General features: G+C 34.0%; 4 protein-coding genes across 5 annotated transcripts in view; 2 read left to right on the forward strand and 2 right to left on the reverse strand.

Moving 5' to 3' along the window:
* The window catches only part of LOC144849812 (beta-1-syntrophin-like), a 41,356-nt gene extending 37,353 nt beyond the window's left edge, over positions 1-4,003 (reverse strand). For both annotated transcript variants that reach the window (XR_013613999.1, XM_078706884.1), the window contains exon 1: positions 3,456-4,003. Coding sequence is in view for 1 of the 2 variants with exons in the window: in XM_078706884.1 (XP_078563010.1) it covers positions 3,456-3,930 (475 nt within the window). In the remaining variant the exon portion in view is untranslated. The remainder of the gene's footprint in view (positions 1-3,455) is intronic.
* LOC144849843 (uncharacterized) overlaps positions 1-15,571 on the forward strand; it is a 98,439-nt gene that overhangs the window by 60,268 nt on the left and 22,600 nt on the right. The window lies entirely within an intron of this gene.
* LOC144849599 (malonyl-CoA-acyl carrier protein transacylase, mitochondrial-like) lies at positions 4,140-9,601 on the forward strand. Its single transcript, XM_078706563.1, has 5 exons — positions 4,140-4,204; positions 5,250-5,927; positions 6,374-6,461; positions 7,467-7,687; positions 7,979-9,601. The coding sequence occupies exons 1-5, from the start codon at positions 4,181-4,183 to the stop codon at positions 8,372-8,374; spliced, it is 1,407 nt and encodes a 468-aa protein (XP_078562689.1). The 5' UTR covers positions 4,140-4,180; the 3' UTR covers positions 8,375-9,601.
* On the reverse strand, positions 13,654-14,973 carry LOC144849847 (uncharacterized). Its single transcript, XM_078706934.1, has 2 exons — positions 13,730-14,973; positions 13,654-13,688 (listed from the first exon to the last, which is right to left on the reverse strand). Exon 1 carries the CDS (start codon positions 14,907-14,909, stop codon positions 14,385-14,387), a length of 525 nt encoding a protein of 174 aa, XP_078563060.1. The 5' UTR covers positions 14,910-14,973; the 3' UTR covers positions 13,654-13,688; positions 13,730-14,384.

A 15,571-nucleotide genomic window follows, 5' to 3' on the forward strand; every position in this document is an offset into this window, starting at 1 on the left:
ATGCTGGGCTTCGTCGGAAGGAAGGGTAACCCAGTGTAAAATTTTGATTGAAATTTTGTCAGATACAACTTAACAGTAAATAAAGGAGTATGTTTATATTACAGTGTAGGTGATTCGATTTTACCAACCACCCCCAACAAAAAATAGAAGCAAACAAAGGATTGTGGGGTCTAACTACGGACACAAATTTGAGTAACATGAGTTACATAGGCTTCTGCATGGAAGTGGACAGTACATGCCTGCTGTATTTTTGGTGTGTTCTACTGTAGAACAGAACAATAGGACCTACAACCAAGACTCAATTCCAGATACTGACATATGGGTGCGTTTACAGTAGGAAGGTTGAAGTTTCACAGATAACTTCAAGAACCTTAATGGCTGTTGGTCTAGATTTAGCGGGGCTTCGGAGGCATGTGTCGACCCCAGCAAATATGCAGGGTATACATCGGTCCTTTGGGATGTGATTAAAATTGTTTTCTGAACGGCTTACTAGATTCAAGGATTTCTCTGACGCCAGCAACATGTTCCGGTGTAAAACATATTGTAAAGGAAACCTGTCAACTGATCATTCTCAATAGCATTTTTTTTTCTTGTGTAAAAAGTGATTATGTAGAGAAATTAATACTTGTACAATGTGATTACCAATACCACCAGCAGCATTAAATGTTAATTAGTAAAGAGAATAGTAATTCCCATTTCACACATATTTATTCATACATTAAATTTGCATTAATAATAATTTCATAATGTGTCGCTCTAGTACTCTGTTAAAAACAGTCGCTCTAGTACTCTGTTAAAAATATAAGTAAAAGACATTAAAGAAAAAAAGTAATCAGCAGTAAGTTAACAAAGAGAACAAAACTAACGCATACAATGAAATAGTATCGGCTCGAACAACAATACAAACACACAACAACTTTTCTACTATACCAATCTACAAATTTAGAATTCCACTGTTGATGACAACTCACAAGCTGTAATAACACCCCTCCTCCCCCCACCCAGGCTGTATTCGAACATACAGTAAAGCCATTGGTAGATTACAAAATACAATCTGAGTATTAATCCCATCGTCCAATTTTGGCAAAATTTTATACCCACACTATACTCATGTATACAGTAATTAAAAAACAATATGTAATAAAATCATCATCTGCATGGAATGATCCTCCCATGTAATATGACAAAACAGAAACTAGAAAGTATTTACTTTTATCAAAGCATGCAAAAAAATGATAACCTGAAACTATTTACTTAATAAATAATATTTATAAAATGACCTTGAAAGCTTTCCAAAACAATAATCTTAAAATTGTAGAAATTGCCTGGAGCAACCTGCATACAATTGTTCAAGCTTTATAAAAATGGAAAATATTTTATGCTTTATCAACTGATATATTTTATTTATAGTAGTAAGTACATTTTAATTCAATTTATTAAATGTTTTCAAATAGCATATTGTAATTTTAAAAAATAATACTACAGGTATATATATAGTTTAAATTGAAAATCTCCCAATAACAAATTTTAAATTATCAATTACTACAGTAGGCATAATTGCTAGATATAATTCTTTATTTTACCAAACATGATATAATTACTGTAATCATCACGACTAAAAATACTGTTTCTACTTTTCAGTTATTTAGTGATAATAGTATGATATTGAAACCTATTGTACTGTAGCATATGGAAATGCGTCTACTGTACAGTAGATTTTTTAACCAGAAAAAAAAAACAAACAAATTGCAAATAATAATCATCCAAAATTGCTGTAAAAGTTACAGTAAGAATTTACCTGCTCAGTACAACAACACTGACATTACAATACTTAACAAACCTTAAAAGAAGTCTACAGCTCTTTTGCTACTTAATATGCTTGATATACAGTAGAACTCTTAGAGGATTGGATAGCACTCTTAGTCTTTTCATTCTAAATATGGTGTTTCAGATTGAATGCATTACACATTACAACATTAAAAAACTTCTCTTTTATCTCAAAACATACTCAAATGCAGTAAATATTTGTAATGCAATTTTTAAGGTGACAATTTGCGTGCACGTGATAATGCCTGTGATAATATTATCATTAATAATGACCAAATCAAACTACTTTAGATTTTACATGTAAACAAGTTTCATAAGATTCACTATAAAGAAAAGCTCTTAAATTGTTTTGCAACAGTATAGATGTTCTGTATATTTTCACAGTCAATAATTTATATTTGTTTAATCTTTACACTGACTGACATACCCAGTGAAAAACCACTGATCTCAAAACTACTGCAAATTAGTGGTTTACTGTTCAATCATGCTTGGAAAGAATGTATTGTAAAGCCATATCTTTTGGATACTACATGCAAGACTGTAGTTAAAATCCCTATCATTCAAGACTTTAATACTTTTTTGATTTGGGGCGGTAGGTATAATACTCCAATAGTCTTAAAATTCCCATTTTTTCCCCCCAGTTTTTGGCAGTATGTTCCCCACTGCAGAAATTGCCTTTGTTCCTGGGAACTAAAGTAACTTTTATTTGTGTCCCAGAGTCCATTAGAAAACCTTACTAGATAGGACTTGGAGTCAGTACATTGTGATGGGTCCTCCTCAAAAGGTTATCTTTTAAAAAAAACTCTATGTAAATCCTGCCTACCTTTGTCCTCAAGACGATAAATTGAAAGAGTATAAAAACAAATAAAATAAAAAATGTAAAAATTTGTCCGACAATCATCCAGATCCTTGACCGCATCACTATCACTATGCCAACCAGCTTGTCAACAAGTCAGATTGCTGCGAAAATGGGCATGCATAACCAACCAATCAGGACTCAATTGATGCCAGTTCTCTACTCGCAATGTAAACTAGTATCGGTAAGGTCCGGTCCGTTTGTTTGGATGTTGTGCAATTGAGTTGACATTTGTTTTCAGTGTCGTTAATTAAACTTTTATTTATCAATAACAATATTTAAAATATTTTTTCTACATATTGCATAGATTCTGACTCGCATAATAATGGGACGTACTAATGACTGGTACATACTGTATCTAGATGTTTGCATCAAATTTAATTTTGATTAAAACATGCAAACAACCTACAAATATTTAATAAAAATATTTATGAAATGACCTTGAAAGCTTTCCAAAACAATAATCTTAAAATTGTAGACATTGCCTGGAGTACAATTTTTTTTATAGTTTATGCTATCATTTTGAAATAAAGTGACACTGACTCTTTAAACATGAACAAATTGAAAGGAATCACTAGGCCTTATCAATCATTTGATTTTCTATAAAATTGTTTCGTTTATTATAATATAAATAATATAAAAAAAGCGGTCATTTATTGGAATAAGCCTAAATATGATATAGCCTAGGCCTAGGCCTATATTTTGTTGTTCTTATTTTAGTTCAGAATACATCTTACTCTACTATTGTTATTTCTATTAATGTCTCACTTACCTTCCAATACAACTTCTTTTCCTGCTTTTTTCAAGGCTCGCACTGCCTCATCATGAGTGGCATCTCTCAAATCTTCACCATTCACCGCTAATATAGCATCCCCAACATAAAGGCTTTCCGTTTGATCGGCAGCTAGACCTTTAAATATTTTACTGATGATAATAGGCATCTTGTTTTCTTTTCCTCCTTTTATGCTAATTCCTAGGCCTCCTACTTCTTGCTTTACTACTTTCACGATTCGTTTTTGATTAGCTATCGCGTCGGGGATCGGATCTTGCACCGAGATGTATTCCGAACGCCGCAGAGAGTCGTGTCGGCTAGCGTCTTGTCCCCCGTTGGTTACCCCATTTGAGTCTAGAGAATCTTCAAGGCTGATGGTTAAAACTTCCTCCTCTAATGTGGCTAAAACCCTACACCATTGCTCTCTGGCAAGAACCTCAAGGAGACCGGACTTTGCAACTCCAGCAGCAGCCATTGCTGTGTTGTTGTGCCTCCACAAGGTTATGGAGAAATACAATTTATTTGTTGTTGTTTGATGATAATGTTGTCTTCTCGTTTCCTCGCGGCGTATTCTCATCTGTACGTCGTCGTATCATCGCGAACGAACCACCACAAAATTATCAACAAAATACCCGCTTGACAAAGTGAGGGCGCACTAATAAAAACCCATGTGGTTTTGTTTATGTTTTGATTGATGAATTGTGGTTTATTTATTTAAAAAATAAATGTTATATTTCCACCATTTTCAGGTAGATAATATAGGGATAACTATGCAATAATCGTCTATCAGATACATAGTCGTAAGAATTATGAGGACATTGTGGATTTATTGTTTAGTTTTTACGAATATAAAGCTAGGCTGCATAGCTAGCTAGCTAAGTATAAGCTAGCTAGGCCCTTACTTTATATTTAGGCAGAGCGGTTCTAATGGGGAACAGACGATCGGGACCACGGACGATCGGGCCCAAGACGATCGGGCCCAGAAAAGATGGTCCTGATCGTCTTCAGCGTTGGGCCCGATCGTCATACCAGTTGGGCCCGATCGTCCAGTGTTTTCAGAACCACGTTGGGCCCGATCGTCTTACCAGTTGGTCCCGATCGTCTTAGCGTTGGGCCCGATAGTCGTTTGTGTTATATAAAATAATGTGCCACATTTCATCATTTTTAATTCCTAGTGCTAGTGTCAACGTGCTTTTCTTGCGTAATTAATAATAATAATAATTTAATAATAGTCTGTTCTTATATAGCGCATATAAGCAGGCTCTCAATGCGCTTTACATCAAAAATAATAGCAGGAAATGATTAAGAATTAAGATTTTAATTAAAAAGGTTAATTAGATTTTTTTCTGATTTTATCATAATTTTCCCCTAATTAACACTACTGGTTTTAAGAATTTCTTACCAATACTCTCGATTTATGAATAAATGTGATTGATTTTGATTGTTATTATTGTGTTGTTTGTATTCGCGTATTTATTTTTTTAAATTTTCCGAGAATGTTTTGGGCCCGATCGTCTTGTTTGTTGGGCCCGATCGTCTGGGCCCGATCGTCTCTGGGCCCGATCGTCTTTCACCCTTGATGGGCCCGATCGTCTCACGATTTGGGCCCGATCGTCTTGAAGTGGGCCCGATCGTCCGTGGTCCCGATCGTCTGATAACCGTTCTAATTTGACGACGGTGTAGTGTAGTATGTGGAGTAAAGTGAATGGGGTTAGCTTTATACCTTTTAAAACACCAGCACGCAGCAGTGCTAATATAATAGATTATTATTATTATTATTTTATTTTTTGACAGATGGAAGTTGTAAGAAAATTATCAAGAAAGATTGTTGAAGCACGCTTACAAACATGCAGGATGTTTCAGTGCGAGCTAAAACACAACAATAGCAGACGAGTTCATCATTCTACTAGGTCAAGCATCATAAAATATTTTGAATCACATAAAAAGCAGGTGTTGCTCCAACAAAAAGGTATAGGCTTAGAAACATCTTTACAGCAGTGGAAATTCTTCTCTAATGATGACAAAGACAAAAACAGAGAAGTAGAGAAAGATGACTATGTATCAAGTGATGATGAAGATAAAGGAGTTCCAATATATGACAAGCTTATTGGAGGTCAAAGGGTCAAAGAACTACTAGAAGAAGCTCAGACACAAACGCTGAAAGATGATTTTGAAACGGCAGACGACAAAAGGACAGTTGCCAGAAAACGCACTTTCATTGACCCAAAAGACATGTCAGTTTTCTTATTCCCTGGTCAAGGCACACAGCTTGTCGGGATGGGAAAGGCACTCCTATCGTATCCCAATGTAAAGGAAATGTTTGAGGTTGCCTCGGAAATTTTAGGTTATGATCTATTGTCGCTGTGTTTGAATGGTCCTCAAGATAAGTTGAATCAAACCATTCATTGTCAGCCTGCAGTTGTCATCACATCACTTGCAGCTGTTGAAAAATTAAAACATGAAAATCCAAAGGTAATAAAGGTTGTCAATGTTTTATACAGTAGTTATATAGGCTTATTGTCTTATTTATTGTAACCACCCCCTGGGGTGTGGGAGGCTGTGTTGGGCATGGGAGGTCAACATGGAACTAATGTAGAATAAACAGAAGGGGTCTGTGAGTGTCATTTACCTGGATAAATAGAAGAGAGCTCAATTACACAACAATTCATTGAACACATCAAACAATGTTGCCATCTTGAGCAACCCAACACACCACCATCAATTGTTTGACAGGATATTCGTATATTATTTTCTCAATGTTAGTGATCCCTGTTTTATGCATTGCAGGTGGCAGTAAGAATTTGTGCATTTAATTTATGTTATGCCTAAGTGGTAACTAGCCTACACCTTGGATTGGAAACCAAGAATGTCAAAATAAATTTTACAAATTTATTGATTCTATGATTTGTTGTTTTCAGCTTGTTGAAAATTGTGTAGCTGCAGCTGGGTTTAGTGTTGGTGAAATGACTGCATTGGTCTTCTCTGGTGCTCTATCATTTGAAGAAGGTTTGTAGATTTGAAGCTAATACAGAGTGCCTAATAGGGAGCTTGTGATTTACGACAACCTACACATCATGTTGGTGGTCATCGTCTAGGTTTAGAATTCACGCAAACTATGTCAAGGAATCGCCGAGCGTGGAAAGCATGTGCCAATGTCACTGCATGCACACAATGCATTAACATAGACATAATTATTCTTAGATTATTAGGTTCTGTGTTCTATTCTTTTAACTTTCTTTTACCAAAACAGTAATTAGCCTATGTTGACACGGATACTGAAAATAATTTAAATCTGAACTAGTTGCGCATGAGAGTGTAAGTAAAATTTCAAGCAACTGAAAGGAACCAGTGTGCGAGCGCTGGAACTGATTGTAACGAGTTGTGGTTACCTTGACATGTGCATGATGCAATTCGTAGTTGTATAGGAAACAATACGCGCAAGCGCTTATATGGTATCACCGAACTGATCATGGTTACCCATATGGTTGCGGTCAGTTGGTTGCCCAGAGCACTATGTCGATCAGTTGTTCCTTTCAGTTCCGTGTCAACATAGCATACCTTTAGTCACAGCCCCAGTCATCATGAAAACATGTTATACAGTACCATTTTTACCATCCAACACACAAAGTAAGGGCGTGTGGCGCAGTGTGTTGGACATTCGACTACTGATTGTGAGATCTAGGTTCGAACCCAACTCTCGCCGCATTGCTTGTAACTTACGTTTCCCTTTCTCCACCTAGGTGTATAAATGGGAACCCGGTTAGATCAAGACACAACTTTGCGCTGATTACTACCTGCATTATGGGAGTATGTTTCCATACGTGTTTGATTAAAAAAATGACTGGGGTATTAATGTTCAGTGCTTAGAGGTTTCAGAACATTAGGCGCTATATAAATCCAGGATATTATAATTATTATTAAAGTAACATACTTAACTGTACTGTAGTTCATTACACTGGATTAGGGATGGCTTAATCAGAGATTATATTCTAAAGTATTTGTTTTATTTAGCCGTCTATCTAATAAAAGTGCGTGCTGAAGCAATGCAATATGCTTCGAATCTCGTTGAAAGTGGAATGCTGTCTGTGGTCGGCCGTGACAGCACAAACTACAAAATAGCTTGCCAAGAAGCAAAGGAGCACTGTAGAAATGAAGAAGGCATCGAAGATCCAGTCTGCTCAATTGCTAATTACATGTTCCCAAATGCTAGAGTTATTGCTGGTCATGCAAAGGTGAGGAACGATATTGGGATATTAGACTAGCATGTATCTATCTATGCCATATTGGTTGCAAGATGCTTTACTCTCATTGCCTAGTCCTTTGGTTGAAACGTAAAACTGTTGGTCCTGTGTACATACAGTGCATGTTAAAGAACTTGATACAGTATTCTGCTAATCTGGATAGGCGCTGCACTGCTGATTGCCATGAGTTTCCAGTTAAGCTTGACAATATTAAATACCTTTAGTTAGAGAAATTATTTTGTTTTAAGTTCCAAAAGTTGAATATCAATTATTTCTTTGTAGGCCTTGGACTTTCTACAGATAAATTCTAAGAAATTCTCACTCCGGAGTGCCAAAAGAATCCCAGTAAGCGGAGCTTTCCATACAGACCTTATGAAACCAGCGCAAGAGGCACTAGCCGCAGCATTGGCCGAAATAAACTTTGAAATACCGGTAATATCCGTGCATTCAAACGTTGATGGTAAACAGTACCAACATGCCAAGCACATTCGTAAACAGCTGAAACGGCAGGTGATAATGCCGGTCAAATGGGAACAGTCAATGCACGAAATATACCAACGCAAACCAAAGGATAACTTTCCAGTTACAGTGGAAGTTGGACCAGGAAATCAACTTGGAACCATTCTGAAACGTAATAACGTGAAAGCTGCCCAAACATATCAAACTTTTGATGTGTAACTGGACAATGATAAAACCTGGAAGCAAAATATAGAGTTAGCATTAAGACCCATTTACACTAGGACTATAATGATCGACAATAAATATGTATTTTTCCTACATAAAACAAAATTCACTAGTTTTCACTATAGAATTATAGGATAACAATCTATGCTGCCTTTGTAGAAAATAATATTTTCACACGTCCGATCAAATGACGTCGTGATAAATAAGAGAAATACTGTAATATTGTGATGATATAGTATAACAATTTTATTGTATTGATCATGAAGTCATTTCATTGGATTAAAAAAAATATTTTTTATCAAAGACAGCATAAATGGTTATCCTATTAGTAGTATGAAAACTTTTGTGAATTTCTTTTGTTTTATGCAAATAAAATGTATGTTTATCCATTGTCGATCATCTTAGTGTGTCGCAGCCTTTATACAATGAATGACATTTCAATAAAAGAAAAAAAAACAATGTTGAAAAAACAAGAACTTTATTAAAACTTTGATATACATATACAATAAATTTCAGAATATTTGCACATAAGACTTAACATTAAATCACAAAATCAGTTCTAGTCAATGATGTATATTGCCTTGATTTTGTAGTCAGAATGTAAGGTGACTTTATTGCATGCTGATAGAGTAGAACCATTATTAAAGGACACAACAAAGTGTCCCTTGAATTTCCCTCTTGTTGGTTTCATAGTAAAGTGTCCCTTATGTTAAAACATATATTGAAAGTGTACCCCGCTATACTGTTGTTATCTTAGAGACTTGGGAATAAATTTAACCCACTCAAACTCAAAATTAACATTTTATTGAGGTGAATTTTCAATAATGTGTATAGGTCACAAGGAACGGTATGTATGGGTCAAACCTACTTGGAAAAATGCATTGTACAATATGCTCCTGTCAATAAACTAAATTATTTTTTATGTTCTAATATATTTATCAAAGTTTCAATGGAAAAGTTCAAAGTATTTTCATTTTGGGGCAAAGTTTTTATCATGTTTAAAATACTTTGCTTTTTTAAAATAACCTGCTACATGTCCAACATTTTTTTTTATATTTTTTCACTTTTTTTTTTTGGTTTTTAAAGTTTTTTTTATATTTTTTTCTGTAGATTTTCATTTTCAACATATATATTTGTGTGCTTTACATATGGTCAATAAACTCCTTATATCAACAAAATAAAATGGTAATACTTAATAACACCCTCATTTGAACTATTAAAGCATACACTGTTAAATTCGCCCACTTGTATTCAATGCACCAGGCACATCCCAATAAAATATAGCCTAGTATAAACATACATACAACAAAAACATATTATATATCAACATCAACTGTACTTATATATGTGTATGAATGTTCTCGAGTCTAGAATATTTTCATGAGCAGAAAAAACTCCTTGCTGTTAATATGCAAGCAGTGGGAGTAGCTCACTCACTGTGAGGTTTTTTTCAAATGAAGTCAAATATGCCTATTGTTTCTTTTTGTTTTCTTTTATGAGTGTTTTGATTTTAGATCTACGTAACAAGATCGGGGATTCCAGTTCAAGTATATGTATGGCATGCCATATGTGCCTAAATTTTAATATTAAGCTGAATCGCCATCTAGAACCTAGAATAACAAGAAAACTACTGTAGACTACAATAATAATCGCTTGAAGTCTTTAGGATTTCTAATAGTGATAACTCAAGAAAAGTGTATTTACTTTACATGTCAATATTCTTGGTAATGCTGGGAATATAATATAAATTGCAATTGACACAGGCTTCTTGTTAACAGATACTAAAGCAAAGAAATAATTAAAAAAAAAACAAAATGAAGCCATAAAAATGTCAAGGATGAGGAAGGCAAAATGATGAGGTATTATCTTTTCTACATTAGCAGTTTTCCCATCAATGGAAATATTGTAATTAAATTATTCGAATAAACGCCCCGCTTTGAATAAACTCCCTCTCAAATAAACGCCCCTGTCCACCTCCAATCGCCACATGAATATACACACGATATTGTATTAAAACACATTTCTATTTCAGTGGAATTCATCGACTTCCATGATCTACATTGATCAAGCATTTATACTGTCTTATCACTTCTTGATATTAATTGTGTTGTATTTGTTCATAATTATGTAAGGAGAGTTTATTAGATTATACAGGTTCCCATTGTACACCCAAAAAAATAAACGCCTCCCGAACAGTAAATGGCCCGGAGCGTTTATTCAAATAAATATGGTAACAATAAAAATACTGTACGATTGGAGATTAGCACAATTCTAATTAGCATAAAGGACAACCCATGTGAAATATAAATACATATTAAAATATTTGTTTTCCTTCTTTCTAGACAATGCACCTAGAACATACCACGAAAACTTTAGAAAGATTTCCACACCAGTTTCTTCTAAATACGCATTACAAGATATCAAATCATCTGTTGGGCCTTGCCCAATCTTTGTACATAATTTACATGTTTATATAACTTTTTGATATTAGGTCTATATAAAACATCAAAAACAACAAAAATACAAAAAAAAAATAATAACTACATACATAAATTGGAACAGCTTTACTTGCATGTTATTATCCTATCTATTAAGTATCGTACTGACTTGAGTACAAACCCATCTTCTGAGATAAGTATGAGTACTGCATCTTCAATTTGTCCATTATCATAAACAAATACAGTGCCATAATACAGTGCCATATACATATCACATGTGTTACCTGTATCATAGGAATAATGTCACATGATCCTGTATTTACCATAACCTTAAATAATTCCATCTTAGGCTGCATCATGGAATTTTGATATCTTTAGGTACTAGAATCGGTTGTAGACAAGGACTTTATACCCACGCCAGTAAAGACACTATAGTACAACCAAAGAGGTGATATAATTAACTAGATTGTGACTTTTATTCAGTCATAAATCATTGACGAACGCTAGGCCATTAAAAAGGACAGTAGTATACGGCGCGCACCATTGGTTGATCTCCAAACGCGATCAACAGCATCAAAATGTTTACAGAAATCTTATCGCTGAGCACCACCTTTTTTAATGGCATTTACCTTGCACTCTCCCCAAGTAACAATGTAAATGTTGTATCCAGTCTGTAATATCTTTGGTACAGTAACAAAGAATTTATACTAGAAGAATGACCAATCCATGATTTTCCATGCCACACAAATGCTACCTACATTTTGGGTTTTTTCTGTCGGAGACCATGCTGGTAATAATTTTACAGCTCTACAGCTCACTATGTTGGTTGGTCGGTTGGTCTGTAAACACTAACTTGAGCACGCGACTGCAGCCATGTATATGGCCTTGTTAGGACGCTGTTTTCTTAAAGTTAGGCCTTTTTTGTGAACTAATTGAATCATGGTGGTAAAATCATAATTTTTCAATAGATCTTTAATTAAAGATGTATTGTCTCCTAAAATCATGAACAATTTGACTTTGCAAGACCATTTTGCAGGTTAATGAAGTTATTCGCTTCCATAGAAAAAACCAACAAAAATAATGATTTCACTTAGTAAAAACCCAATATGAATTTAACCAAAAACCCCTATTTTTTTCACAGATTGCTCATTCTTCTGATATACATTTTTTGCCACTACATTAATTTGAGTAACATTTTTATTTCATTTTAATGTAATTTCAGTATTATATTTAAACTATGGTAATTATACTAACTAGTCATATCCAAATACGGTAATTAAGTTATTACATTATTTACTAAAAATGCATATTTGCGAAAAATTTGTTGGAATCTTTGTTTTGTTATTTAAACTATAGGGCTCCCTCCAATGAAATACCACTGAATCGTGGCCCCGGATGACTGCCTGTCTTTTACCATTAGGTGCTCCCTTCAATCTCTTCAAAGACTCCCTTTAGTTAGAGACCAAATACTGCAGTATTTTAAATAAATGGACAGGACAAATAAACCAACCTTATTTACATTTACCCTCGCTCTCATAATTTACAGGCCACTTTCAGAGAGGAACTAACTGTAATTACCAAAAAAAAAAAAGATTATGTTCTATGTATTACAATAATAATACTATTTTTGAAGATTACACATTGCAAACTCAAAAACAATATACATACATAATAATAAAATGAATTAAGTACATTTGTTTTTGCAACTTAGATACTTCCATTAATAGTTGTTAGGAAAAAAAAAAAAAATGTTTATTATTTAAAAAGAATACAATAGGTTATTGAAAAAATAAAACGGAAAAGAAATTCTTTCTAGAACAAGATTACAATCGACAATAACCAATTATGACAAAAAATAACTGTGTATAGGGTGCCATGACCAGGTTTATAATTTGGCCTAAAATTGTGGGAAACTTTGGCATGACAAGTTTTACACTGACACAATGAGTAGTGCTCATACAGAGTCTCACACTGTGTAGTGCTCATACAGAGTCTCACACTGTGTAGTGCTCATACAGAGTCTCACACTGAGTAGTGCTCATACAGAGTCTCACACTGAGTAGTGCTCATACAGAATCTCACACTGAGTAGTGCTCATACAGAATCTCACAATGAGAGTGCTCATGTGATGAATTTTTTTAAATAAAAAAAAATCCTGATAACATAGGCTAATTCAAGATGTTAGAATCAGGGCAATATAAACTGAACACCTGCATGTACCATGTAAAATATGCCAACAAATTTGTAAAAAAGTAAAATCCAACTCAAATTTTAAAATCCCAAACATTTTTTAACATTAGAATTTTGCTAGTATATGGTGTAGTGTAATACTGTGTATGTCACAGTGGATATAACACTAGAACATCAACAAATGAGATACTAGAATAAAATTCACAAAAAACAAATAAAAAAATAGGAGAAAAAAACAGATCTAAATTGATCTACTACACCACATTTCTGTGCTCTGCATAGTCTTGGTAAAGAACCAACGAAAGCATCTTAACATACATGCTTTGTGAGAAAATATCTTCGCTTTGAAGCAAATTGTCATTTCTTAACAACAGATTGTCTTATTGATCAAAAGGGACAATACTGTAGATTCTATAGTATTATGAATCTGTCAGACCCCTTACCACTCAAAAATAACCATCACACAATACCGTATTCGAATATAGTAAGTAATAAAATTGGTTATTACCAGTATTTATACAGATTCAACATAGATCATTTACTGAAATAAAAGACAAGGAACTGTATCTGCCATACATAGGTGTGTGAATAAACTACATCTATTTTTTTGCAGCAGAAACAAGACAAATTTCCTATGCTGTAGTTGGGTCTGTTGTTGTCTACAGACATGACACTGGAAGCTGTTTATTGTCGCTATACATTAATCGACTGATCATTGTACAAAATAAGCTATCCTTAGGAATGGGAGTCTAGATTCCATGCCCTAAAACCATCTAAGCTCTCAACACTGGTGTATTTTAAGTCTCTAGCAGTGGTAATTATTCTTTTGTACACATTACTATAAAACTCTCTGATAGTATACTATCTATACTATATAGTTTGATGCCCGTATTAGTATCAACACAGAGAGATCATAAACTGCTATAGGAAAAAAAAAATATTTTGAGATAAAACATATTTTCAAAATAAAAAATAATGTATGTTCTTTATAGATTACTGGATCTGCAATATCAAAATCTGGTTATAGTCTTTAAAGAAAGAAAACATTTTTACAAAAATGGGATGACAATCAGTCTACCCTTGTCTAACTTTCAGCAACGAATTCACCAATACAATTTAAAAAATAGAATTTCTAAAACACACTCTTGCTACATATCCTTCTCAAAGCACCCACAGCACACGCATAAACATTAATACTTTCAATAAATACTTCTATCATCTTTGCAAAAATATCCATCCTCCATAAAAAATAGATCTAATAAAAGCTGCTTCTCTGATATGAAAGATACACTTGGTGATTAAAAACAAAAATGATGATATAATTATAAAACAGATTAAAAGAAATGAGGTGGGAGGTAATTAAGAGAATATCTTGTTCACGTATGCAAAGCCATTGCCACCATTATTACTGATGCAGAACTATTGCTACAATTGTTTACTGATGCAGAACCATTGCTACAATTGTTTACTGATGCAGAACCATTGCTACAATTGTTTACTGATGCAGAACCATTGCTACCATTGTTTACTGATGCAGAACCATAGCTGTCATTGTTTACTGATGCAGAACCATTGATTACTGATGCAGAACAATTGATTACTGATTCAAACCCATTGCTGCCATTGTTTAATGATGCAGAACTATTGCTGCCATTGTTTACTGATGCAGAACCATTGCTACCATTTACTGATGCAGAACTATTGCTACCATGGTTTACTGATGCAGAACTATTTCTACTTGTATTGATTACGGATGCAGAACCATTGCTGTCATTGTTTACTGATGCAGAACCATTGCTGCCATTGATTACTGATGCAGAACCACTGCTATTTACTGAGGCAGAACTATTGATCACTGATGCAGAACCATTGATTACTGATGAAGAACCATTGTTTTCCATTGATTACTGATGCAGAACTATTGTTTTCCATTGATTACTGATGCAGAACTATTTTTACCATTGACTACTGATGCAGAACCATTGATCACTAATGTTTCGTTGTTTTGCTGTAGATCATTTTCTACTGTTATTAATACTTATGGAAGACAACATCATATTTTAAGAATACTGCACAGCAGTTTGTCATCATGGAGAAATTCTTTGTAAAATGCAAGCAGTAACAATACATACAAATTGACATATAGAATATACACCACGAAAAGTGTTGCCATATTTTAAAATACATTAAAATGATCACCAAAATTAATGTATACTTAAACAAGCTACTAGTACTATTAAAATGTATTAGGTTTTTTTTTTACTTTGTTTCAATTTATATATTAATTAATATGAACAGTACAAACAATTGGATGTAAAACACAAACATTTTATCCGATAGTTGATAAGGGAAATCTTGATAGTTTAATAAAAAATTAGGACTTTGGAAAGGCGCTATATAAATGCTAATGTTTAATTTAAAACATGATCATGTGTAGAACAAAAATGTTCCGAGTGTCACCCCAACCGAGCAAATAAAATTTCTTGAATCTTGAATCTTGAACTGTCTTGCCTATATACAGGTGCCCTACCATTAGACCACTGGGCTACCACTGTTATGTTTA

The sequence above is a fragment of the Antedon bifida genome, chromosome 8 (genome assembly GCF_963402885.1).
Source record: "Antedon bifida chromosome 8, ecAntBifi1.1, whole genome shotgun sequence".
Lineage (NCBI taxonomy): Eukaryota > Metazoa > Echinodermata > Crinoidea > Comatulida > Antedonidae > Antedon > Antedon bifida.

What these genes read in the sequence shown, in the direction of transcription:
- LOC144849599 (XM_078706563.1), top strand. Translation starts at nt 4,181, where the DNA reads ATGTTATATTTCCACCATTTTCAG. An exon ending in TAAAACATGAAAATCCAAAG is followed by an intron (nt 5,928 to 6,373) that starts GTAATAAAGGTT and finishes TGTTGTTTTCAG; the next exon opens with CTTGTTGAAAATTGTGTAGC. An exon ending in TTATTGCTGGTCATGCAAAG is followed by an intron (nt 7,688 to 7,978) that starts GTGAGGAACGAT and finishes ATTTCTTTGTAG; the next exon opens with GCCTTGGACTTTCTACAGAT.
- LOC144849847 (XM_078706934.1), bottom strand. Translation starts at nt 14,909, where the DNA reads ATGGAAAACAATGGTTCTTCATCAGTAATCAATGGTTCTGCATCAGTG.